The 27,456-nt window shown below is 43.0% G+C and overlaps 1 protein-coding gene across 4 annotated transcripts in view; it reads right to left on the bottom strand.

Moving 5' to 3' along the window:
• Nucleotides 1-26,335, bottom strand: part of SLC4A10 (solute carrier family 4 member 10) — a 297,890-nt gene extending 271,555 nt beyond the window's left edge. For all 4 annotated transcript variants that reach the window (XM_088474821.1, XM_088474819.1, XM_088474822.1 and 1 more), the window contains exon 1: nucleotides 26,149-26,335. In XM_088474821.1, coding sequence (XP_088330947.1) covers nucleotides 26,149-26,196 — 48 coding nt within the window. In that variant the 5' untranslated portion in view covers nucleotides 26,197-26,335. The remainder of the gene's footprint in view (nucleotides 1-26,148) is intronic.
• Between the last annotated feature and the right edge of the window lie 1,121 nt (nucleotides 26,336-27,456).

Genomic DNA, 27,456 nt, shown 5'->3' with positions numbered 1-27,456 from the left:
TTCGGCTTGAACTGAAGTAAGGGGAGATGGAAGGGAGAGGAAGGCGCATGAGAAATGTGCTGCTTACCAGCTATAATCAGGTCTGTCTGTCCCTGGTTACATCATGTGTCAGCAGAAGGAGGAATGGAAATAAGGCGCTGATAAGATATAGGGACAAAGGTTCTGGAGTAATCGAAAGGACTTTGGAAGTGTTGGGCTTTGAGAATTACAGCTGAGAAATGGTTGTATATTCTTGTGAAGTCACAATTAGGTGGAGCCCACCATTTACACAATTTAATTCCTGCACCCATTATAGATACACCATTGCACCCATTATAACTACTCCACTGGGCCTCCATTTCTTCCTTTTGCCTCATCTCCTCTCCAGGGCCAAGTTCTCAGCATACTCTGCCTCCTCACTCAATGAACATCACTGAGAGCTCGCCACTGGGGAGAAATTGAGGCACCAGTCTGCCTGAGGTGCTAATCTGGAGAAGAATGTGTGTGTGTTACTGTGGGTGATTGCCAGTCCATTCAGCCCCCAGTGTGTGTGTTACTGTGGGCAATTGCCGTTCCATCCAGCCCCCAGTGTGTGTGTCAGGCTTGCCTACCCTCCCGATTTGGCCGGGAGCCTTTCAATTTTTCGTGCAAGCCTCCAGGAAGCCTGCGACCCTCCCGACTCCCCCCTGAAAAAACTAGAAACCCCGGCAGCAGGGGAAGGCGGTGATGCAATTTGCGCTGAATCGCATCAACGTGGCCCCGCCCCCTGCTTCACAATGCTAAAAATAACGCCATTGTGAAGAGGGGGCGGGCCCACGATGATGCAATTGCGCAGCCCCGCCCCCAATGTGACAGCAATGGCCATCCCCGCCCCCGTCCCCAATGTCACGTCAATCGCCGCTCCCTGCTGTTAGCCGACAATCAGCTTCCTCCCAGAAGGCTGGAGCTGATTGTCGACAAGTATGGTGTGTGTGTGTGTTACTCTGGGCAATTGCCAGTCCTTCCAGCCCCCAGTGTGTGTGTGTTGCTATGGTTGATTGCCAGTCCATCCAGCCCCCAATGTAGATATGACAATGCCATTGGAGTATCTATTACCTCTCCCCCGTCGCCAATTCTATGTATGTGTGACCTGAGGTCACGCATGCGCAAAGCTGCCAGGGAGTCAGTGAGGAAGCGGCGGAGGGATCCCTCTTTGCATCCCCGGAACTCTTTCCCATAGGAAGGAGCTGGGGCTACGAGAACAAGCACAATCTGAAGATGGAGCTTGTTCTCGCAGGCAAACTTTGAAAACTCTCAGTTTTCATAGCTTGCTGAATTTCAGATGGTCCTATTTGCACCCCTCATGATGAATGGCTCATTACCTAAATATGCAGAAACTAAATTTATTGTATGATGAATAGGCCCTTTAACCTTATTGCTGAAAATACTGTAACCTGCATGCTTGCAAAATATATGAAACACATTCCAAAGTTAGACTGTGAAGTAATGTTTTGTCATTTGCTCTTATTTTCTCTTTTGGTCACATGATTTAGAGTATATTGTGTATTTTTGCCTTATTTACTGTCCTGTAAACATACTCCATGCAGACACCTATGGTAAGATAATAGCAGAAAATATGTTAGATTTCAGTAGGTAAATTGGTCTCCTTGGTCCCATTGGAAGAGATCAACTCCACTGGACGACCCTTCAGTGATCAGCCAGTTCCAGAGAAACAAAGTTTTAATTAATTGTTAAATATTTTCTGGGTAACATTACTGTGATATTATGTACCCATTATATATTGCTCTTCATTGCTTGAAAACTATCTTGAGATCAAAAGTGGTGATTTTCTATGCCTGTATACAGTATTGCTCCTTATCTCTCTGATCATCCAAGAAGAAGCAAGGAACCTGTTATAACCTGGTAAAAGTGGACAGTATTACACCACACTTGAATTACACCTGTCAGGGTATCACATATGTACTGTTTTTCTTGATATATGTTTTTACAGCTGTACTACCAAGTGGTGGTGTCTGCCAGGGCATGCTGGCACTTCTGGCTCTCCAAGTAACAACACGGTCTGGCAGACCTTAAAATTGTGAATGACAGGGTTAGCTACATACTTGCTGACATTCAGGTTGTCACAGCAGGGGGGGGGGTGATGGGATGGGGTGCGGCATAGGTGGGCAGTGTGGAGGCATGCCAGCGTGATTGCATCATCATGGCCATGCTCCCGTTATACAATGCTTCAGCATGAATCGCCTCATCAGCCGCCCAGCTCGCCAACTTTACTCTAGGAGTGGCATCACCGGGTGGACTGGGGGCACCACTGCGGGATACTTGTATGCCTTTCCAGGTGGCCGAGTACAGCACCTGATCTTCAGGAGCCTCCCGGCCATTCTGGGTGGGTAGGTAAGTATGGTTAGTCTAGACCTGTAGTCGTACATGCCTACCCTCACAAAATTCGCGGGAAGCTCACGATTTTTCGGGTAACCCCCCGTACACCCGGAAGGGTAGGCATATCTTCCACATTTCTGTCCACTTCCTAGTGGTGGTCTCCTAGTGGGGGTCTCCGTGTAGAGGGCAGGGCTTAATGACACGATTCTTCATGAATCGCATCATTTGGCCCCACCCCCTATTTAAATATGAGTCAATCGGGGCAATTTACCATGAGGAGCAGGGCTTAATGGCGCAAATCGTCAGGTCCTGCCCACCATCGCCACCCTCCTGCTTGTCTTACCCGGGCTTCTCGTTGGAAGAGAAAAAAAAAAATAGGCAAGTATGCCTGTAGTGCACTAGCTCATAACGATATTAAATCTACTATTTGCATAATATTATTCATCCCACACCCAGCACACCAGAGAAGTGGGAAAAAACCCTAGTGCTCTTGCCAGTAGGGCTTCGTATCCCCTGGAGGTGGGCACACATTATGTTACAGGACCGACCACCCTAGGGAACCCACTTCTGTTGCCTAGTGCTGAGAAGTGGAAAATCAGGGAGAGACCACGCTCTTTGTCCCCTCAGTTTTCCAATTCTAACCAAAGCTTTTAGGCCTAGGGATGTTTATCAATTAAAGGGGATGCCACAACTTTTTTTTTTTTATTATTGTGATTTTTTTTTAATTTTTTTTATTAAAAAGCCTGCACAGATATTAGGGATCAGTGCAGCACGTTCTACAAACACACCTTGTATATTAGCACGTTTTCCAGCAAGTTTGTAGTGGGTTCTAAAAATGGCGCTTAGTATATCTAGGGTTTCTATATTTATAATAGAAGACGCATTGATGCCGGTGTTTCAATATTGTATATATTCAATTCAATATACGTGGTCGGATTGAGGTGGTTTTGGCCTTAGTAAATTGGCAGGATGGAATCTCACCAGTAAAACACCACAATCCCACATAATAAAAAAAAGCCACTTAGTAAATATACCACTATATATCTCTCTGAAGACTCAGTACTGTCACATCCTGTTCATCCCCAAACTGCTGTCACTACTCACCAGCATTTACAGTAATTCAAGCCATTAGTGTTGATGAATAGGCCCCTGAGTCACAAATTGATAAGGGGGATGTTAAAGATTCACAAGTTTAATTATCATCTGAACTGCCAACAAAGGGAACAATTTCATGTGTTTGACTCATACTGTATGATTGTCCCAATTTTTTTGTGGAGGTGTACTTTTCTTCTCTTAAAGCAACTCATCACTGTCTATGAAGTAAAAGACAATCAATACTAGTGTTCATTCTAGCACCCAGCACCTTATCCAAACCATGTGCAATTCCTTTTTCCTGCTTGGGGTGTCGCTCTCTGCACTGGTGCTTCTAGCACACACAGCTGAGGCAACAAACTGCTGAAATACAGACCAGAGTGTACTAGAGCGACACCCCAGACAGGAAAGAGGAACTGCACAGGTTGTAACAGGTGCAGGGTGCTAGAATGAACACTTGACAGATGGGCAGACTGACAAGTAACAGTGACAAGTGCAGGATTTTCTGAACAAGTCCATGCATTGTAAGAAATAGATGAAAATGTGTATTTATACTGATAAATGAGTATTTAAATGGGTATTTTTATACGTATAGCTAAAGATATAAATGATAAGTGAAGAATTTATATTTTGTTGTGTCAGTCATTGCATAGTAACAGTAAGTATAGCAAGCAATGTATTGACTGAGGAGCTCATTCAGACCTGATCGCAAGATGCGTCCGCTCGCTGGCAAAAAGGGGCCGGATATTTAAATTAAGAGCTCGCACTGCGTGGCGTAAGGACGCCCTCTATGTCTTAGCGAGCTACAGCTCGCTAGTGTATAGAGGCGCCCCGTTTCCACTCGCAACACACGTCATCTCCGGGAATTGTAGTCTAATCGTTAACATCGAGAGCCATCGGAGCTGCTCGCAGCCCTTAAGGTAGCCTTACCCCGCCGCAAGCACTACGATCAGTGCTGGCTGAAATACATGCAGGTGACGTACAATGACGCTACTCTGCTAATTATGCGCGCCCTTTAAACGGCGTTTTGGCGGCCTGACACGCCTGCGTCCTCAACACCACTCCCCCGTTTACAAGCACCTTCCCCTGTTACTACCCACAAACGGAACTACCTGTCACTCAAAGTAGTGACCTGATAGTGGCTTACGAGCAACCAAAATCAGATTGCAAAGACTGGCGAATTATACGTATGCGCAGACAGGCGAAAATCGCTCAGAGCGAGCGAGCGCAACTTAGCAACCGGGTCTGAATCAAGTCCTGAGTGATTTTAAACCCATAAGAGTAATGACAAATAGAGACACAATGTGTTTGGGATTTATTACAGTACAGTGGTGTGATTTTTTGCATACAGTATTTGTCACACAAAGCACAAAATACAGTTTTTTTAAAAAATCAGTTCATTTATTGAAGGAAAAAAATTATCCAACGCCAACTGGCCTGGTGTGAAATAGTAATTTCTGGATATGAGTGGGTTCGGGAACCGGACCCACCCGAACTTCGGGGATGCGGGGCGATCGGAGGTGCCCCTCGGATCTCTCCTCTTGCCCTGGATCCCTAATCGAGGCAAAACCTCTCGATCCTCTGTCGGATCTCGAGGTTTTGCCTCGAGCGGCCATTTTTAAAAATCCCTTTGCCTTCAATGCGCAAAGCGCTGATTGGCTGACAGAGCCGTCTGTTACGGCTCTCAGCCAATCAGCATTAAGCCCATTGAATGCAGGGAAAAATAAAGATGGCACCCCCACTGGTGACACAGCCGACAGCCCCGCTGCTGACACCACTGGCACCCCCATGCTGCCGACACCACCGGCACCCTGCATTGAGAACACCCCTGCACTGCCGACACAGTCAGCAAACCTGCATTGAGGACTCCGCGCTGCCAACACTGCCAATACCCTGCACTGAGGACACTGCCAGCACTCCCACACTGCCATTCCATGTACTGAGGACACCGTCAGCAACCCCTGCACTGCCGACACAGCCAGCAAACCTGCACTGAAGACACCACTGGCACTGCCGACATCGCTGGTACCCTTCACTGAGGACACTGCCAGCACCGCAGCACTGCTGTTCCATGTAATGAGGACATCGTCAGCAACCCACGCACTGTCGACACAGCCAGCAAACCTGCACTGAAGACACCGCTGGAACCTCTGCTCTGCTGACACTGCCGGTACCCTGCACTGAGGACACTGCTAGCACCACAGCACTGCCATTCCATGTACTGAGGACACCATCAGCAACCCCGCTCTGCCAACACTGCTGTCACAGTAAGTGCTCTATTGGTGTATCCAACCCACACTGTATAACACACTGTATCCGTGTTGGAAATTGGAAGTTGAACTGCCACATATTAGTGCCACCCACTGTGTCACTTAGCTTAGTCAGCCAGCTAGCTGGATGCAACCTTATGGCCTTAACTAGATGCAGTAAATAATATTGTGTGGTGGTCCAAATTGATTGGAAATGACTGGAAATAAATATTATTGAGGTTAATAATACTGTAGAAACAAAAACAGGCCCATTTTATGTGATTTTAGCTGTTTTATGTTGTTATTTTAAGAAAAAATCCAGATCCAAAAACAAAAAACAAAACACCAAGGAAAAAAATCCAAAACCAGATTCAGATCCAAAACCAGGGAAGATCCAGATACAGATCCAAAACCAAAACACGAGGGTCGGCGCACATCTCTAGTAAATTCCCCCTTAGTTACTCATTCAACCAAGCAACCAAATTGTGTCTAGTCTAATTGAACTATATAGAATAGCAATCAGGCCTGATTACTGCCAGCCCTATTGAATATAACCAACACTTAAATAGAATCTTCCCAGCAACGTGCAGTTGGCTATAAGGTCTCAACAAGCAGCACAGTATGCGTGATCAAAAGAAATTCCAGAAGAAATTAGAAAGAGAGTTAATGAAACATCAGTGTGGAAAGAATTACAAAGCCATATCTAAGGCTTTGGCCTCTAGTGAACCCCAGTGAGAACCATTATCTTCAAATGAAGAAAACTCGGGACAGTGGTGAATCTTCCCAAGAATGTCCAAACCTACCAAAATACCTCCAAGAGCGTATCTTTGACTTATCCTGGAAGTCACAAACTCAGAGAACAATTTAAGGAACTGAAGACCTCTCTCAACCCAGTTAATGTCAGCCTTCATTATTCCACCATAAGAAACTAGAGACTGGGCAAGAATTATCCAACCACTGCTAACCAAGAGGAACATAAAAGCTCACCTCACATTTGTTAAAAAATAACAAAAAACACATTGTTGATCCCCAAGCCTTTTAGGGTAATGTTCTGTGGACTGATGAGTCAAAAATGGAACTTTATGGAAGGTCTGAGTCCCAAAGCAAACATTTGGCTAGCACAGCATTCTACAATAAGATCATCATATCAATAGACAAACATGGTGGTGGTAGTGCAATGGTGTTTGGATGCTTTGTTGCTTCAGAACCTGAGGCAAATTAAAATAATATACAGAATTCTACGCTCAAGCAGAAAATTAAAAAAAGGGAGAATGTCTGGTTATCAATCCGTGATCTTAAGCTCAAGAGCGATTGGATTATGCAGCAAGACAACAATCCGAAGCACAAGAGCAAATCCACCACTGAATGGCTCAAAAGAAGCAAAATTAAGGTTTTTGTAGGGGTCTAGTAAAGTCCAGACTTGAATTTAATTGTGATGCTTTGACAGGACCTTGAATGGGCAATTCATCAGTGGCGTATCTAGGGTATTTGTAGCCCGGGGCAAAATGAGAAATGGAGCCCCCTATGTATATGCGTCTTTGGCGCGGGCACCAAAAAGTAGGCGTGGTCACTTGTCACAAGGGGCATGGTCACTGAAAAATGGAGGTGTGTCAACATGACTCCATTTCTCGCCACTCAGGGAACATTCCTTTCTCCTCTTGCAATGCCCACTGTAGTAGTGCTGCTTATGCAATGTCCCCAGTAGCAGTGTCTCATGTAGTGTCCCAGTAGTGCACCCTTATACAGTGCCCCCAGTAGTGCCCATTATACAGTGCCCCCGGTAGTGGTCCCCCCTTTGTAGTGCCCCCAGTAGTGCCCCCGGTATTGGTCCCCCCTATGCAGTGCCCCAAGTAGTGGTCCCCCCTATGTAGTGCCCCTTATACAGTGCCCCCAGTAGTGGTCCCCCCCTATGCAGTGCCCCCAGTAGTAATACATGCCCCAGGCTAGTGGTGTCCACTCCATAATACATATACACAGACATACACATACACAAAACACTTACCTGAATCCCCGCTCCTGCGCCCACCGCCGTCCACTCCTCTGTCCTCCCACTCGGTACTATAAGAGAGACGTCATGATGTCTCTCCCATCACCCACTGTGAGAGCCAGAAGGTGGAGCTCATAAGTGAGCTCCAGCAGTGGACGCAGCAGCCAATGAGAGTCTGTCTGACTCTCATTGGCTGCTGAAACACATACACCGCCACCGGCAGCGGCAGTGTGTTTGTCACTGTGCAGTGTGGACTGCACTCACGGCGGTCCACACTACACTGACTTTAACAGACTTGAACCGCGGCCAGTCCAACAGTGCCCAGGGCACGAGCACTGGCCGACTCCCCCTGGTTACGCCACTGCAATTCATATTTGAAAGTCATCCAATGTGTCTGAATTAAATCAATTCTGCAAAGAAGAGTGGGCCAAAATTCCTGCACAGTGATGTGAAGGACTGATCTCTACTTACTGGAAGCATTTGTTTGCAGTTGTTGCAGCTAAAGGTAGTACAACCATTAAGTTTAGGGTGGGCAATACATTTTTCACATTGGTGCTATATGTGTTGGATGACTTTTCTTCTTCAATAAATAAAATAATTATTTAAAAAATTTATTTGTTTACTCTGTTTGTTTTTGTCTTATATTAAATTTAGTTCGAAGATCTAAAACAATCAGGAAATTGCAAAAACATTTTTTACACAACTTTAATAAATTAGATTAAAGGAGAAAATATGGACAATTTATACTACGGGGCTACAAAAACATTTTGTACTAATAACACACAAGTATAGTTTATTTATTGCACAATCTGGAGCCCAGCGCCATCTACAACAAAATTTTAATAATTCCAATTCAACTTCTAAGTGACTGGTGGTACACATCTTCTGAGAACCTCCTTTCGCTTCATTGTGTGAAACCCTGAAGAAATAGGGCTTCCACAAAATTAATCCAATCTGTACAGTATGGCTCAGGGGAGTATTATGTCAGGCCCACTCTATACAAGTCATAGCCAACATAATGACATTTTGAAGCTTCAGTACGGTTACTTCTGGCATGGGGTCTTTCAAGTGTTAGTTCATCAGTAGACTGAAGTGAAGAACTGATGATGCAGCTGGCTCTGCAGATCAGGTTGTTCTTTTTAGATGGAGAATTTCAATTGAGGGTTCCACACAACACAGAGGAAGAGGGTCCAAATAGACATCCACCAACCAGGTTCTATAGGTGGCTATGTCATTGGTATTGATTTTCAAGCTGACCAAAAAATGTGTTGTAGAGCCAAAATAATAATAAAGATTTCGAGATGCGGTCAGTATCCCGACCCCTGGGATTCCGGGGGTCAGAATACCAGCGCCGTAATCCCGACACCTGTCAGAATCCCGGCGCCGTCATCCCGACCACTGGAATCCTGAAGGTAAGTAGTGGGGATAGGGGAAAGGTTAGGTTTAGGCACTAAGGGGGGAGGGTGGTTAGGTTTAGGGTGTGGGGAGGGGAAGGTTAGGTTTAGGCACTAGGGGGTGGTTAGGTTCAGACCCCGGGGAGGGAGGGTTAGAGTAGGTAGAGGGTGTCGGTATTCTAACCATCTAGGGATGTCAGCATCGGGATTCTGGCCGCCAGAATCCTGAGCAATGGCATCCCGTTCCCATCCCAAAAATGTATATATATGTTTATATAAATACAATAAAATTCAGTTGATAATAATTTTCTTCAAGTAGTGGGAACAAATATTTTACAAAACAAGACAGAACAAGCTTTCTAACATTATTTTTCGTGGAGAATATGTAACATGAGCTGTGCTTGGCTTCCTCTTTAATAGCTGGCAGACAGCGTACATCCAACGTTATCACCAATGACTCTTTCCAGCTCAGTGATCTATAAGACAATGCTAAATTAAATGCCTGATCTCAGCTATACAAATAGCATGTCTGACCACTGTTATGTAATTCATTCTGATTCTCTGTATGTCCCAAATTATATTTCATGCCGACATTTGAAAATCATTTCAATGAAAACTTTACTGTTATAGACAAAAATCTGTGCACGTTAAGTGAGGAACAATTCATACAAACAACGACACTAGACCTCCCCAAAATGAAATAACCACTGGGGATGATCACAATACAGTAATATTACTTTATCCTTACAGTAGAACTTTATAGCGTCAACATGGCCTAAATATTGGATCGTAATATAATTCTATGACACACTATACAAACATAGGTCATTATACTGTACCTACCCAACATGATCTGTTCGCTGAGCTCAATCATAAAAGTACAATTCTATTAAACACTATACAAACCTAAAAAAAAAAACTCGGATTGCATTTGCTAAACTTAAACTGCAAAAGGGAGATGGCAGATTCGGGGTTCCCAACATTGTTTCCTTCACAGAGACTGCCTTCTTCCATTATATATTTGACTGGTTTACACAGCGGTCCATTTTTACCAACTGGGACCTGGAAGCATCTCTATTTCACCCCCTTTCACCAAGTGCACTATTACATACTCCAAAACGTTTGTTACCTGCTGGGGCACTTTCTAATATTTTATTTTGAGATGTATATAAAGCCTGGTATTATAGTAATAAAAAACTACGAATAAATCACAATATTTCCCTCTATATATTACTTTTTGGGGCAACCCGTTTCCGACCAGGGTTAGATAACGCGTCTTACTTATCCTGGAAAGTTGCAGGGATTGCTGTTGTTTGACACCTTTGATCCCGGTGGCACAATTCATACATTTACCTATTTGAAAGATAACTTTTATCTTCCGCATAACAATTTCTATATGTACCTGCAAATCCGGCACTTTGTACAGGCTCAACCTCCAGCCCTACTAAGAAGCACATTCTTAACCTCCCCCCACAGTGGGAGGTATTAAATATATGCTTCTTCAAATGTTATTTGTTGAGCGACAAGCCACACTGCCAGACATGGAAAAGGGCGTTGTTCGCTTCTACAAAAAATGGGGCTCTTACATTGACCAACTGGATAATGACACCCAGTTACGTATTCACATTTTTTTTTTAATCCACTACCTGGTTTTTGCTTCCACAACTTGAATCTGCTATATAGCCTTTCATATGTAACTTCACTACTGGACATAATCGGAACAAAATTATATTTTATTTCATATAAGACACAAAATGCTGTATGCCCTCTAACATGACATATAGGATAAAACAGCAGTCAAAAGTAGGAACGCTTTATGAGATAATTCATTAATATTAAAACCAGGACCTTTGTTATATAAATTTCCAGGTATAAACATTTGTAATGAAGTTAACATGGGAAGTCATTCTTTGTATTGACTATTAGAGAATTTGGGGTCCAATGTTCGAACATTTGAGTTAAATTCTGAAACTTCAAAAAGATTATATAATACTAGCTAAATTTGAGCAAGCAAACAAGTGTGAATTCAAATTAATAGTATAAATGCAAACACATATACAGTAACGTGCGCTTTTTTAATTAAAAAAATACATTAAAATAAAATACAATTTAGGCATTTAAGATTGTGTTCAAATCGGTTTAAATATGGTGGACCCCATACATTTTCTAGTTATTTTTTTTTTTTATTGTCTTAAGCTAAACTAGCACATTAGCAGTTAAAAAATACTTACACACACATAGGGCCTGATTCAGCTTTGGGAATAGAACAAGCAAATGTGAACCTGGACAAACTACGTTGGAATGCAATACATACATTTTTTTTAAGCATGTAGGGTAAATACCGGTTGCTTTTGCATGTGGCCCATTACTCTATTCCCAAAGCTGAACCATAGTGGTCAAACCAAAAAGAACAAGTTTTATTAATTTAGCGATTGGTTCAAACAAAAGTCTGTCAAAACAGACTGGTATAAAAGCATTTCAAACTTGCTTGAAGAGTTCAACAATCTCCAGCACTATATGCCAGGACAAGTAGTGACTTTTGATATTACAATTTTCATGGAAACAATTTGTATTTAGAGCAGGAATATTGCAAGTACTGAGACAGAATCCCACCTACAGATGAACCGTTTTATCCTGAATGCGCTTTCACAAGTGTAGGCAAAAATAATTATGTGTTAAAGGGTTGGGAAAGTTTAAATGCTTCTCTGTAGTCACAATCACTATATGCACCTTAATTTCAAATAATTCTATTTTACAACCTGGAACTGTATCTGGAAACCAATGGCAGCTGACAAATATAGGGGTCTATTTACTAATGGGTCTATTTACTAAGCCTTGGATGGAGATAAAGTGAATGGAGATAAAAATCCCAAGCAATCAGCTCCTGTCATTTTTCAAACACAGCCTGTAACATGGCAGTTAGGAGCTGATTGGTTGGGACTTTATCTCCATTCACTTTATCTCTATCCAAGGCTTAGTACATAGACTCTTAAGCCTTGGAGCATAAAGTGGACGAGGAATGTACCAACCAGTCAGCTCCTAACTGTCACTTTCCAATCTGTGTTTGAAAAATGACAGTTAGGAGCTGATTGGTTAGTACATTATCTCTGTCCACTATATCTCTCACCAAGCCTTAGTACATAGACCCCATTATCATTGAATTTGGATAAGCCAATAAATATATTTAGATTTCCAGTAAAATGAGAGGTGTTTTACAAATGGTGACATAGATGTGCTATTAGAAACTACCTTATAGAGATGGAGCCCATTTCTTTTAGTGCAAGAGCACCAGTCGCCCAACACACTGATCATACCATTCACCAGTGCCGTAACAGGACAGCAGTGCGTCCAATGCTGGTCCGACCCACTCAGCACATGATATCATGAAGTCTTGCCGAGGTGGCAGGGCCACCAGCATACTGAAATAGGGCACAGCATGGAGCATCCTCAGAACGCTAAAGTCGACTGCATTGGCTGCAGTGTGCATGCCAGGGGCATCCAAAGAACACCCTGGGCAGCGCTGCAGCAGCATTACTGGCTTCAGAGAGCCGTTCCAGGCACCTTGCTAGCCAGGTTCAGGGGTCATGTGGCAACGATGGCGCATTCCCCAAGTCCCTGCACCCTGGACGACGGCACCACTCGCGCACCCACTAGTTACAGCCCTGCCATTCACACTCATCTACACAGCTACCACTGACATACAATGGAGAGGATGGGGTTATTGCGGCAACACTAGGTAGGGTTGAATGATGGCGAGTTATGGGGGAGATGCCACACAAAACAAAATAACAGCAACAGACACATTCAAAGGTTGCAAAACACAAAAACAGCTTCTGTCATTTTACAGGCTGCACTACAAAAAGAACAGTTAGAAGCTGAATGGTTGCTAAGAGCAACTTCTACAGTTTCTCTCTCCAAGATTTGATAAATCTCCCCCATATCGAAAATAACTGTCCTCCTCCAGTATGTAGCTATTTTGCGTGTTGTCTTTCCTATAAGCTGATGGTGTAATGGTTAGCATTACTGCCGCACACGACCATAAGTTTGATTCCAACCATAGCCCTAACTGTAAATTCCCCCCGTGCTTGCATGAGTTTCCTCAGGGTGCTCCTGTTTCCTCCCACAATCCAAACATTTACTGGTAGGCTGGCTCCCAACAAAAATGAACCATAGTAGGTATGTGTGCATGTGTACATGTGGTTGGGAACATAAATTGTAAGCTCCACTGGGGCAGGGACTGATGTGTATGGCCAAATATTCTATAAAATGTGCTGCTGAATATGTGTGCGCTATATAAATAACTGCTAATAAATACTGTAGTTTTGGCATTTGAAAGTCACAGAGTTTCTTAACAACATTTAAAAATAGAAAACCCATACAAGTGATTCTGATGTTTAACACAGAAGAAGCAATGATGCCTTTCTCTCTAAGTGGCCTATTCATCAACACTAAAATAACGTTTTTAAGGACATTTTCCTTAAATACCGTTATATTAATATTCATGAAGAGACTTAACACCTGGTTAAGTCTCCCTGCATTAATTTACACACTCCCCATACATTAGTACATTAGTATGGGGATATGGAAATTATGCTATTCATCAAATTCCAAAATTATGTATTCTGGGAATTTGATGGAGTTACTATCCGCCAATGTGAGGTGGCGAATAGCAGGTGAGACTTACCTGTGGCAGCGTGTGCAGGTCCCCCGGCGTCTTCCTCCGGGACTTTGGTCCCTCCTCTGGCTCCTGTGTCTGCTCGGACACGTTTTTCTTTTTCTCTAAACTGTACTGTGGTCTGCTGGGAGAACACGTGCCAGAGCAGACACCGGAGCCGGAGGCGCTGCAGTGGGCAGGTAAGTGGGGGACGGGGGAGGTATGTGGAGGGGGGGACACACAGAATTACCGCAGCTGTAGGCAGTGCTGCACAAGCGCTCCTTTTACAAATGTAACGGCGCATGCGCAGCACAGATTCCAGCTGCAGTAAGGTAGAGTAGATAGAGATAAGTATCTATTTCCTGAAAAGCTATCATCACAAAAATGACAGCTTTTCGAAATAGATAGTTATGGAGAAGGAGGAATGATGAATTCCTCCTGTAATTAGGTAGAACTCCATCCGAGTTCTAAACCTAATTACCTCCATAGAATTTTAAGTTTAAGCCCCTAAGCAGAAAGTGAACAGTATGGGCTTAGTGCAAAGGAAGGTGTCAGGCTCAATCAAGGCCATAGGGAATGGAGCCATCACCCAGGGCCCTGGGGTTCAACAATCGCTGCCCCATGACCCCTGCCTCTGGCTAGCATTGAGGCCTGGAACGGCACTTTGTGACTAGTAGCACTGTAGCAGTGATGAACGGAACATCCAAATAACGCTCCGATCCTTAAGTGTGTGGGGCCGGACGGATTGTCCTGTCCACAATCACCGGCACACTGGCAAGTTTTATTGCAGGAATGTAGGATCACGTAACTGCCGGGATATCTCTTTTAATATAGGCCTGTCCTAGCGGCGAGAAGTCTCCTGAGATTAATGATACCAGCTGATTGTTCGACAATAAAAAAGTCAACACATTCTGAATGTCAACAGTAAAAATGGCAACCATCATTCTGTAGAAATGTATTTAGGTCGACAGGGTTAATTGGTCGACACTTTCAAAAGGTCGATATTTAACATGTCAACACTAAATTGCTTATGTGGTTTTTTTCATGATTTTTAGGGTTAGAGAGATATAGGGTTAGGGCTAGGATTAGGTTAAAATAACAAAAAAAATGTGTCGACATTTTAGTGTCAACCTTTTCAATGTGACTATTTAATCCTGTTAACATAAATACATGTCTAGAGAATGATGGTCGACCTAATGACCATGTTGAACTTTTTACTGTCGGCATTCAGAATCAGTCGACCTTCTAGTGTCTAGCTTCTGAATGTTGACCTTTTGTGAGTTTATGATCAAGGAGTACTAATGGGCATGCGCGTCTATCGCCCTGCACAAACGCAAGCCGCAGGGTACAGATTCTTTCCCACTGTTTTTTTTTTTTTCCAAAGAGAAGCCCATATGTTTCTAATACAGACAATGCCATGCTGAATATGGGCATATTGCAGCCCCATAGATCCTAGGAGCCCTACTTTGCCATGGATACACATTAGGTATCTCCGATCTCTGCTGCTGAACTTTTTAATTCAAATGTGCGTAGAATGTCCTGACCAATCAGAAAGTGTCTTCCTGTATCAGTAAATGATAGGTGCAGTGTTCCCAATAAGCAGGATAAGGTATAGGGAAATTTCACTATATATATTCAGTTGCATGAGGTGAGGTAGCTACAACAGCTTACTGCATTGCAGAGACAACCATGCTGTTAGCTGTACCGTAGCAACACCCAAGCCAGTATAATTCCCTTGGCCACCATATACAGTATATGCAACCATTCAGCTGTAGTCCCAATTGCTAAGTGTGTGGTGCCAAAACAAAAAAGAAGCCTAACCAAAACCAGTACGTGATGAATTTGATTTTATTGGGGATACTGGAAGAAACTGATTGTCCATATCTTCTAAGATTACATTCCTATCCAAGGTCTAATGATGGTGCCAATGTTGTACAGACTATCCTATCAGGGATGAAGGTGGCAGTTTCAGAAATCATGGCAGTTATACCACCTACAGTGTCAAGGATTTCAGAACTGGTTACGGCCATTGCCGGTAGGCAGATTCTGCAGGTCCACTCGGGAACCAAACCTACGTTTAAAAATGACCTTAGGCTTGCACTGTTCTAAAACTTGACTGACAAATTCTTAGTCTAAGTAATTTGGAAGCGGGTTAAGATTTTCATCTTTTTTTTCAGCAGGACAATGTAAAGTGAATAATGTCAATAATATGTATAACTCATGATTAAAACGGGAAAAGCATTTGTCTTGAGCATTATTAGTAAAATAAGTCAACTTGCTCCTAGCTTATCAAACCAATGTCAATCCAACCTTGAGGCTTTCCAAATATAGCAGAAGCAGCACTGAGAGCAAAGCAGAAGACAGGCTATATGATTTTCTTTTGCTCAAATGCATTGCTTATGCAGTTTAGCTTTATATCTACATTTATTCTAAATGCGTACAGTAATACATACAGAAATGGAGTGCCTGCCAGCAAGCACATACAGTATAGCAGAGGTATTAGCAAATATAGCCACAATAAATGTATATACATAGGCCTCTCTACAAATGGTCTTTAGCATTGATAGACAATCTGAAGCGTGTCCTTTTAACCTTCAAAAGGGCCACTCAAGTCATTACCCGTAATCTCAGTACGAAGTTAAAACATTTCATTTAATCAAAGAAAGAGACATCAAACTGTAATAACATATGAGCAGGCATTGTAATGTATGACAAACAAGTGTTGCAGGCTGTAACAAAAGTGACATTTCAATTTGATGGTGTATAAAGCGGTGAAAAGCTGATGGGCATAATGAAGGAGAGAGCAGTGAAATGCAGGGGAAGGCTGGGAGGCACACTTGCCTACTTGTAAATTCTCCCCATGAGAAGCCTGGAGAAGAGATGCAGATGACCACGTTGGGGGTGGGGATCTTTTTGTCATTAGGTCATGCCACCATGACAAAATACGTGAAATTGCAGGTTCGTAGAGAGGGAACGGGGCTAAAACAATGCAATTTGCATCATTTTAGCCATCCCCCCCTCTCTAAGAAGGGTGGTTTTTCCCATCCAGGGCCGTATTATCAAAACAAAGGACCAGACTGTCGCTTAGGGCACGGTGGGATACTGGGGGCCCATCTACCACCTGCTGCCATTGTGTTTTAAAAGTCCAGTTTTTACATTTTTTTTTTAGTAAATTTGCAACAAGTGGCCACGAGTGTGTGGCTGGAGGGTGGTTGGAGGGTCAGGTGCCCCCAAAGACACTAGGGACAGTCAATACGGCTGTGCACACACAGCTGCAGGGGAGGGCCTGGCAGCTCAGCTTCAGGCACACAGCTGAACCTGGTGGTTGAACGAAGCAGTGCAGTGCAGGGTCCGTGCAGTCGATAGCATGGAGCTCCCTCCTCTTCAAAAGCCACAATGGGACTTGTTTCCTAAAGCAATGTAACTTGCAATAGCAGTCAAAAAAATGCTCTAATTGTTGTATGATATACTCTCAGTAGTGTATGGCAGTCAGAAAAATGCTGTCAGTAATGTACAGCTGTCACAATTAGGCTCTTAGTATTGTATGGTATGGCGGTCATTAGCATGCTCTTTGTATTGTATGGTGGTCACAAAAATGCTGTAATTGTTGTATGATATACTTTCAGTAGTGTATGGCAGTCAGAAAAGTTCTCTCAGTAATGTACGGCAGTCACACTTAGGTTCTCAATATTGTATGGTGGTCACAAAAATTCTATGATTAAGTGAATCATAGCATAGACATGAGGAAAATCTGTCTCTGGGGGTGTGAAGCAGGTATATCACTTGGTCAAAGCCTAGTGATATTAGTGATATACCTGCTTCACCGTCACTGATATAGCAGCCAGGGCCAGCACCATAGAGGTGACATGTGGAGGGGTTGACAGCTCTGGGTAAACTAGGTAGTGTCAAGCGGATCTTAGTCTTATCTCCACTTTTGACATAGGTTGGGTTGCCATGGCATGTCATAGGTGTGCTGACAGAATTGCAGGCTATTCAGGTGAGCATATGCAGAGATCCAGCAGCATCTCCTGCACTAAGGATAGTATTGATGATAGAAAATGTTAACTATCACTGCTAATCATTCAATAGACCCGTTTGTTTTTTTTAATGATTATTTGGTTTTGTAATGACTTATATTTGTACCAGTAGTGGGAGGAGGCACAAGTTTCTCCTTAAAAACTCCAGTTTGGCTAGAAATGGTATTCTTTGCATGAACGCTACAGAAGAACTGGAGGGAATTGACAGGGCAAGTTTAGGGTAAGGTGGCTTTCCAACCATAAATTACCTTTCCAGCACTCGCCCAGCTTCATGAGGTGCAGAAAATATTGGAAAAAGCGCTATAACATTATCATTAATTAGCAACTCATTTTATAGATTTTATTCGCTTTTAATGTTATTTTTATTGCTTGTTGACACAAGCTAACATGTTATTGCTACAGTTAACACACACAGTGCACGTTTTTCACAACATTTGTTGACATGACACAAGTGTTTTTATGCTGAATGTTGACTTGGTCAATGATGGCATTATGAACATGTTAACAAGTTCAATGTCATCAGGCATACTGACATTGTGAATGTCAACTAAATACACCACAACCCTCCGGCGGTCTGCACTATGCCTCTCTCCCAAGACAACTGAAGGGTTCCTTCTGGGGCTGGTTGAGAGCAATCAATAGACTAACGCAACATTCAGAAACCTTTGGAGTCAGATCTAAGTAAACAAAATGTTTCCAGCAGGGAATACTGTTGTCTGCAATATGTATCAAAAAGGGATTAGTGAAAGTGTCGGTATTTGTAAAAACATTTAGAAGGGAAACCAAATCTTTCTTGGAGATCAAAAAATTGGGGAATACTTGGAGTGGGGCAAGGTCAAGAAAGAATTTCTTATTGTTTTTGGTCCAATAATCAAACAGTTTTTGGTCAGCCTGGTTGTATAATGATTTATTGTCATTTTAAGTCAAAAAGTTAGAGAACAACAGAAAAACTGACTAAAATAAATTAATTCTCATTTTTACTTTTACAATATTATAGTATTTCTAGAAAATTGGTGTGTATTCACCTAGTTATACCATATATCGCAATACCAAATAAGTTTCCTTTTACTAAGCATTATAGGGTGTTATAGAAACAGAAATAGACATTTTTCTTTATGGTTTTTGTTATTTTTTTTATTTGGTTTTATCATTTTGTAACTAAGAGAGACCTTAAGAATCAGATTATTCCAATAGATCTCTCCTATTTAAATTAATAATACATCCTAAGTAGACTATTGGGTGTGGGTACTGATTACCCAGGCCTGTTGGAGGGTACCAGGTCAGCTGCTGAGGGGGACAAATGTACCCCTTTGCAATGCGCAGTATCTATTAAATTTGGGGGACATGGTCAGACCTCCCTGATTTGGACACACCCCCAGTAACCAGGTCTCATTCAGCTCTCGGTGGCCCTATTGGTAACAACAACTATGGGATATATTTACTAAAGTACGGGTTTTTAGAAGTGATGTTGCCCATAGCAACCAATCAGATTCTACTTAACATTTATCTTGCACCTTCTAGAAGATAATAGCTAGAATCTGATTGGTTGCTATGGGCAACATCAACAATTCTAAAAACCCGCACTTTAGTAAATATATCCCTAAGTCTCTGTGTTCAATTTGGAATGTTGTTCGCAGTGATTATGAGGCCTGGATTTGCACAAAACAGCACCTGGTCTTCTTATTGCCCCAGAGAACTATCATTGACTGCCACATGTAGAAGATGTGGGTTTTATTGATGATGGTGACCCCTCCATGTTGTTGTTGCCATTTATAAATGTCAATGCCCTATTGCACCACCAGATGTCATGTTTGTTTGTTTTACTAGGATACATTTTCTGAAAACAAGAAAGATAAAAAGTAATTAATGTTTGTTTTTAAATAAGATGGGAACTACAGGAAGCAGTGTTGGAAGAGGTATTTTATTTTAAGCAATTTGGAAAGGTCCGAGTCGCAGGCACTCAAAATTAAAAAATACACAATGTTACTATATCGCATAACTTGTCACACCATGAATATTGGTAGCCAAGGAACTCAGCACTTCAACCATTTGACCATTAATTAAATCTCTCCCATTATTGTAATTGTTTATAGAGATAACGGTCTCTTCCTCGGTCTAAGCATTACCTCTATCCCCCTGTTCCCCTGAGGTAGCGGATTGCTGAGGCATGGCAGTGGTGGTATTGTTCATCAAGCATCAATCAGAAGATCAGAGTGCTGTACTTGGACTAGAGGTGGGCCCCTCCAGAGCTCCTCCTGTGATCTTAGGTGCTGATACGACCGCCGAACATCAAGAAAAATATCTATATATATATATAAAAAAATATATATGTAAATATATATAGCATTCCCCATTCCAGTGAGTTCTTGAAAGAAAGAAAAGAAAAGGCTTATCCCATTTTTAAGGGGACATATATAGTACTACATATCTCAGCCAGCTACAGGCAGATAGCAAACAAGATAATACCTGCACTGGGAGAAAGGGTTGGCCATAATTTAACTATACTCTGTTATTAAACTGATGTTATCAAAATCTGTACATTACATTACCTAGTTGCTCCATACATAAACTATAAGATGGTGTTGCCAAAGCAGAATTAGTGAGAGAGAGAGACCAAACACATTACCTCCAATTACTTCACCTACAGTCATTTTCAGTAATTGAGGTATAATAAGGAAAAACAAACTGAACAGACTCCCTGGAGTACTACAGCTTGTCTATCTATTCTGGAGGTACTGCTCAATGAGACAGCCAAAAAGGAAATCAAATATCCCTCCCATAGAGAACGTTCCTCTGTGCAAACTTGTTTGGGGAGATTATAGTATCCTGATTATAGTACTACATGGCTGTGAGACTGCAGCCACAAAGACATTATCTAATATCTACAAATATATATCAATTGGAAAGAAATTAAACCCAGGCTGCAACGGAAAAAATTAAAGTGCACCAGTAAGGTTTTGGCCAATGATAATGACTGTATCATATAGATACTACTGGTACCAGTAAGGAGGTTTTTCTGCTACTATTGTATAGAGAGTGTGTGTAAGGTAGCGTATGGGAAGGAGTGTAGTTAAATAGAGAGTCCTTAGGAAAAGGTAAAGGTTATGTTAAAATTTCTGGACAGTCTAATATTTACCTATTTAATTATTTTTTTTTTCGGTGACCAAAGGGAACAATAGTAATAGAGTTTAAAGGGAAATAGGAATGAGTAGATTCATATAAAACATGATCAATAAATGAATCACTAAATACAGGTTATATATTTGTGCTTTATTCTAAGTGTTCTCAGTTTAAAAATATATATTGTACTGGTAACATTTTATGACAAGGACAGCCCTGAATTGCCTGTATCCTGGATGACTTCCAGTTAAATAAAGTAAACATTTGTACTGGTGTATCTTTTTTGGTCTGGGGTGGAAGTCCTTACCTCTCTGCCTTAGTGGTAATAGTAAGGTGATGAAGATAGGGTGCCGGGGGAAGTATGGATTATTTTCCAGCCACCAATACTCAGGTACTTTTGAGTAAAACGTATCACTCTCACCACAGCCATCATACTCCCCTGGTTAGGATTGCTACAATTCAGCTTAGGAACATTAGTAGGAGCAGGAGGATGTGCTCTGAACTATGACGTGATTGAGAAGCATCCCAGAAACATGACAGATGCATATTATCATCATCATTATTATTATTAATATTGTTTTTTTATTATTTGTTAGGCGCCATATGGTGTACGCAACGACAACAGGACTAACATGAAAACCAAAATAGCACACAGTAAAAATACATTGCACAACAGTAAACAGTATATATCATAACTACAAATATTGCAATAAAACCACAGAGAAGTAGTTACAAAAACAGGAGAAAAGGTAGAGTAACTCGCTCTACAAAAGCTAGTGGCAGTGGCGAGCTGCAGGCGAAGGCACGACAGCTCTCAATGATCCTGTACCCATTGTATGGGTGAACAAACAGTGGCAGAGAGAAGGAGACAAAAGACAAGGAGCACTGGTGGTAACTATAGTGCAGGGGAAGGAACAAGAGGAAAGAGGGAATACCAGTTTCAGTGCTCTCTGATCTGGCTGCTTGGCAGCTGTACCAGATAGCCTGATCTCTGAGTGTAGGGCATATTCATCAATATGGCCATAGTGTACCCCGATACTTCGGTATCTGATTCACCGTGAATTCTAGTGCATGGACAACTGTGTGAAAATGCAGCTGTCCCAGCAATCCCTTCCACTGCCAATTCCTCCACTAATTACTAGTAGCGGAACTTTACACTGCAGTGTTAGTGCACAAGTGTGAACTGCGTTCATGCATTTGCACCACAGGAGGGCACGCAGTCCGGAGTGGTCAACTGCATGTTAACCAGGATATGTCCTTTAACATAAATGTGGGACCATTAGCGAACACCAGCCACTATTATTCATTTTTTGTTTCATTTTACCGATACCCATGAATGCACAATGTTCTACTGAAAACATCCACGATGGTCTGAAATTAATTCAACTTGTCCTAGCAATAGGATTTGAGGTGAGAAAATCAAAAAAGAACAACAACAACATAGCCCTGTGGAATCATAGCCTTTGAAAGTTAAACTACTGAGTGAAACATACATTTTGAATCTCTACCACAGTGAAGAGCCATGGCTTGCATACACTAAAACACAACCAACAAACTTTTATATCAAACATGCGCATCGAAGAGTTTTATGGGCTAAGGGGCCTATGTGTCAAAGCTTGATGAGAGGTAAAATTGTGAGAGAAAAAGTATTAACCAATCAGCTCCTAACTGTCATTTTTCAAACACTATAAAATGTAAGTTAGAAGCTGATTGGTTGGTGATTTATATCTCACATTTTTCTATCTCATCAAGAGTTGATTCATAGGCCCCTAAATCTTATACTTTTACATTAGCAAATGCTATTGGTAGCTCTTTCATGTGTTACATCTTATATTTTTTAATAACTGATATTTGGGAGGGGGGGAATTAATTAATCTGCACTGATGAGATGTGCTGCTCCGGCACCTCGCGTCCAGAACATCACGTTTTCTATTACACCTGCACTACGATAATTGGCAGATATGTGTACAGCTAGGTATTGGATTTGATTTTCCCCCTCTAAAACTGCTAGGCTAGCACCAGGCTGTAGCTGTCAATAATGACAGCTACAGTGGGCTGAACCGTCAGGGGATATGACCATTCGTACATGGCCCAGGCTATCGGCGCTGCTATCTTGTAGATAGCAGCGCCGATAATGACAGGCATAGCGACCCTGTCATTTACCGCCCAGACCCCCGATCATACAACGGGGAGAAGCGGTATCAGCGCACATAACGTGCGCTGATACCGCTTCTGGGCTTCATACATCTCCCCCAATATACAATATTCTATAAAGCATAGCTTCCCAAACTCAGTCCTAAAAGCACCCTAACAGTCCAGGTTTTAAGGATATCCAGGCTTGACCACAGGTGACTTAATTAGTACCTCAATCAATTTGATTTACCCACATATGTTCAACCATGGATATCTCTAAAACCTTAACTGTTGGGGTGCCTTGAGGACTGCATTCTGAACCTCTGGTATAGAGTGTAACCATCTGAAGTCAATTAATACCCCTTTTCCACCTAAATTCCGGGTCTGACCCACAGTCGGAACAAAGGCCCTCATTCAGAGCCGTACGCTCTGAGCAGAGCGCACGCTCTGAATGAGGGCCGGCCTCCATAATTATGGAGCGTCCTCCTGGACGCTCGTATAGCTGTGGGTCACCACCCACAGCCTATACGAGCGTGCAGTTTGATGGCCGCGATGGTCTTGACCATCACGACCATCGCCACTGCGTGCCGGAGCCTGCGGTTGAGGTTTTCAACCGCAAGGCCCGGAGTGATTTTGGCTCTATCAGAGCCAAAATCACTCCCACTGACATCACTAGTGATGTCAGTGGGCCGGCTTCTGATGGTAGGCGTTCCCTTGGGAACGCCCCCGTCAGGGAGGCACGCCCCCGGCATGCCCACCAAAGGGGGCGTACTGTCAATCAACATCGACAGCACGCCCCCTTTGATCAGACACAACGAGCGAAGGAAAGTCCTTCGCTCGTCGCATCTGGCGTATGCGCACGATGAAGCTCCCGCCGTCGTGCGCATGCGCAGTGCACAACATCGACCCACTTGCGAGTGGACAGCCGCTTGCGAGTGGGTCTGAATCAGGCCCAAAGTTCCTATCCGGATCAGACCCGGAATTTTGCCGGTGCCGACTCGGGATATTCCCGAGTCGGCACCGCTCACACCAGAGTCGGGTCTGCATAGACCTGGCTTTTCCAGAGTGAAAGTGGATGCTTGAAGATGACGTCATCTCCAAGCTCCACTGAAGCTGGACCATTCGGCCGGCTAGCAGCGCACTCCAGGTCATCGTGACCCGGAGTGCGCTGTTCTCACAGCAAGGTTTCACGGGCTACGCCCATGTTAAACCCTGCTGGTAACCTGGGTTGGATTGCCGGGTCACTCGACACGGCGATCCAACCCTTTGCCTGGGTTAACCCTTCAAAAACCCGGGTTTTAGCTCTGGTATAAAAAGGGTGGGGTATTACTATGTTCAGAGAATCTTAGGTCTCAGATAATGTTACCCCAAGTCATATTCAATCCCAAGGCTACTTAAAAAAATGCTCATATTAGTTTAAAAAAAGGGAAAAATAATGCTACAATAATTATCGAATGACACCTCTAGATTGCATACTCTTATGACCCTCATTAGTTACCATTACTGTTTATTATGTATTGCAGGTAACTTCTCTTAAGGCTCCCATACATGGTGCGATATAGCAGGTATATCATACCATGTGTGGGCATGATATCAACCAGTGCGTGCTCCCGTGGGGTCGTACATGTTCAGTTAATCTGGGGATGCGATGTACGATCCCATGCAGTGCTATGCGGGGGGGAGGGAGGTGTTGGCATATCGGATCGGCCATCGCATCGTAAGGTGCCTATCGCACCGTGTATGGGGGCCTTTCGATATCATAGACCTGTTTGGCATTATGTGATGTTGATAGTTTTAGGACACCTATATAGTACAATTTGCAAGACGGAATACACAACCCAGCCTCTTTTACATATTCCTAAATCTCTGAAAGAGATTGTATTACCAAACATGTGTATAGTACAAAAATACGGTATATAGCAGAACACTTCTAACATAATCATTCAAATCTAGTTCCAGAAATACATCTTGTTTACCCAAAAAAACAGATTAGCCGCAAAGAATAGACCCTATTGTTATGTCCACATAGAATTAAACATGGATTAATGCAAAACAACATTTTATCGCCTGAAACGACATTTAAGAAAGTGTAGAAATTGCCTGTTTTGCACAAAGAATGACTGGAGAGTCAGCCCTTAGCAGAAATGTTCTTTTTCCAATAAGCTATACTTATGAATACTTGACAATAATTATAGATGTTTCTGACTTAGAAAACAAGGTCTTTTCTGAGGCTGTTACATTGGAATAATCAGCTGTGCCAGCACTGATTAATTGACTGATTTAGAAAGCATGGGGATATTGTTCCTGTGGAAAGTACATGATAATTTACTACATTTACACCCACACAAGGAACCTTTCATACAGATGCAATTATTCCAAAGCCAGGGCAAGCTAGCCATTACCTTACCTGTGGAAAAGGCTAAGTATACAGTACATAAGGCATATCTGCAACAAGATGGAAATGGCCTGTTTGCTGACAGCAATGGCAATGCAGTCTGTAATGTGTGCAGGGTATGCATCTGATACAATAGATTGTAATGATAACACAACAAAAATTCTGCATCAAGATTTCACTTATACATTGGTTAAATCATTGAGTGCAAAAAAAAAACTCCTAATAAAACATAATAGCTACCATAACTGTCAAACATAGAAACCATCCATCTAATAGGCTAATCAGTGACTTGCACCATAATTAATGCCTGAAGATATACAGCATACTATAGAACAGAACCTCACCATACACCATGGTATGTGTAATTTACTGTTGTGCTGTGCCAGGCTGCCAGTGATAAAACCTTCCCTGCATGGCAGTATTCTTGCATAAAATATAATGTTTAACGTTTCACTGAGACAATCTTTATTTCTGTGATGATAGAACGGAGGTCCCCACAGGTGCACTTGATACAATTAATTGCAAGCGCACACTGCTAAATGATACAGTGTAACAGATCAAAGAGGATCGTTCTCTGCTACATCCATTCATGAGCAGCAGGCAGCCCCCATTGTAGTCTTTGCTCAGCCCAGTGTATGTATGAAGGAAAAGTAGGGGCTCATATACATATTTATCACAGGCAACATCCCTATTGAGGTGCAGAAGGGAATGGGGAGGGGAAGGGTACCTTACCGTTGGTAGCAGTGGCTCCATCTGTGCACCTTGGTCTTTAATTTCCATGGTTGTATGCGAATGTGGATGTCCTCGGTTCTGCAATGAGCTGTCTCCGCAGTGCCTTCAGTGTTACAGCTGAGTATTCGTGTCAGGTAGCTGTGGAGCAGGAGGGAATTACACACACCAAGTCATCCAGCAGTCACATGGCTCCTGCTCTGTGTGCAGGCTGAGAGTGAGTGAGGTGCCAGCCTTGCTGGGTCCTGCACAGTGATGATGACCTAACTCTGCCCACAGCTGCTTAATGCTGCCCTGCCACAGACTGCTAACAGAGTCACATGGGGCATTGCAATGTAGGAATAGACGTGGAGGAGATTTATGGGGATAAAGGAAAGCATTTGGGGGAACACTGGGTGTCATCCATTGTGCTTGCTACTCTATTTGGTTCTATTAGTTATACATACCACAGCCATCCAGTTCTTATTACAGATATGTCCTCATTCACCTAGTGTTTTTGCACAATATGGCGCGAGATACGTGGCATGGTTTAGTCAAGTGGTCCTCAAACTCAGTCCTCAGGACCCTACACAGGTCATGTTTACCAGGTCACCCAGCAGGTGCACAGGTGTGTTCATTACTGACTGACACATTTTAAAAGATCCACAGGTGGAGCAAATTATTTCACTTGTGATTCTGTGAGGCAGTGGCATCACAAGGGGGTGCGGGCCGCACCCGGGTGTCACCCGCCAAGGGGTGACACCAAAGTGCAGACTCCCCCTCAGTGACTGGAGTCGGGTGCTGGACTGTAGAATTATGTGCAGCACTCGGCTCCTGTCACAGTAAGGGAGCCTGCACTACAAGTACAGAGGTCCACGGGGGCGGCCCGCACCTCCGGAAAGACTTAAACCGGGGTTCGGGTGTGTGACCCCTCCCCCATATGTGAGGCCATGCCCCCTATCATGAGGTCACATCCCCTTTTTCCCAGTGCGTAGCTACACCGCACACACTGCTCTGCTGCACGCACCAGGTGCTTCTAAAGGTAGGGACACCACTGCTGTGAGACCTGGAAAACATGAATTGTATGGGGTCCTGAGGGTGGAGTTTGTGAACCTATGATTTAGACACAGCATCATGCATAACAGGGGTATAACTAGACCTAGGGGGCCCCCATAGCAACATTTTCATGGGCCCTAGTCGGTCAGGGCCCTGCAGCAACTTTAATATACGGTATTGGAGCTGGAATTACCACGGCTGTTACGCTACTGATGCATAACAATATTCAGACTTTTGCACTTTAGCGTTTATTTTGCACAGCTAACGGCGGTATGC

This window comes from Taudactylus pleione, unplaced genomic scaffold (genome assembly GCF_031769625.1).
Source record: "Taudactylus pleione unplaced genomic scaffold, aTauple2 ptg000156l, whole genome shotgun sequence".
Lineage (NCBI taxonomy): Eukaryota > Metazoa > Chordata > Amphibia > Anura > Myobatrachidae > Taudactylus > Taudactylus pleione.
The sequence above is the reverse complement of the archived record's forward strand: the minus strand, read 5'-3'. Positions and strand labels throughout refer to the sequence as shown.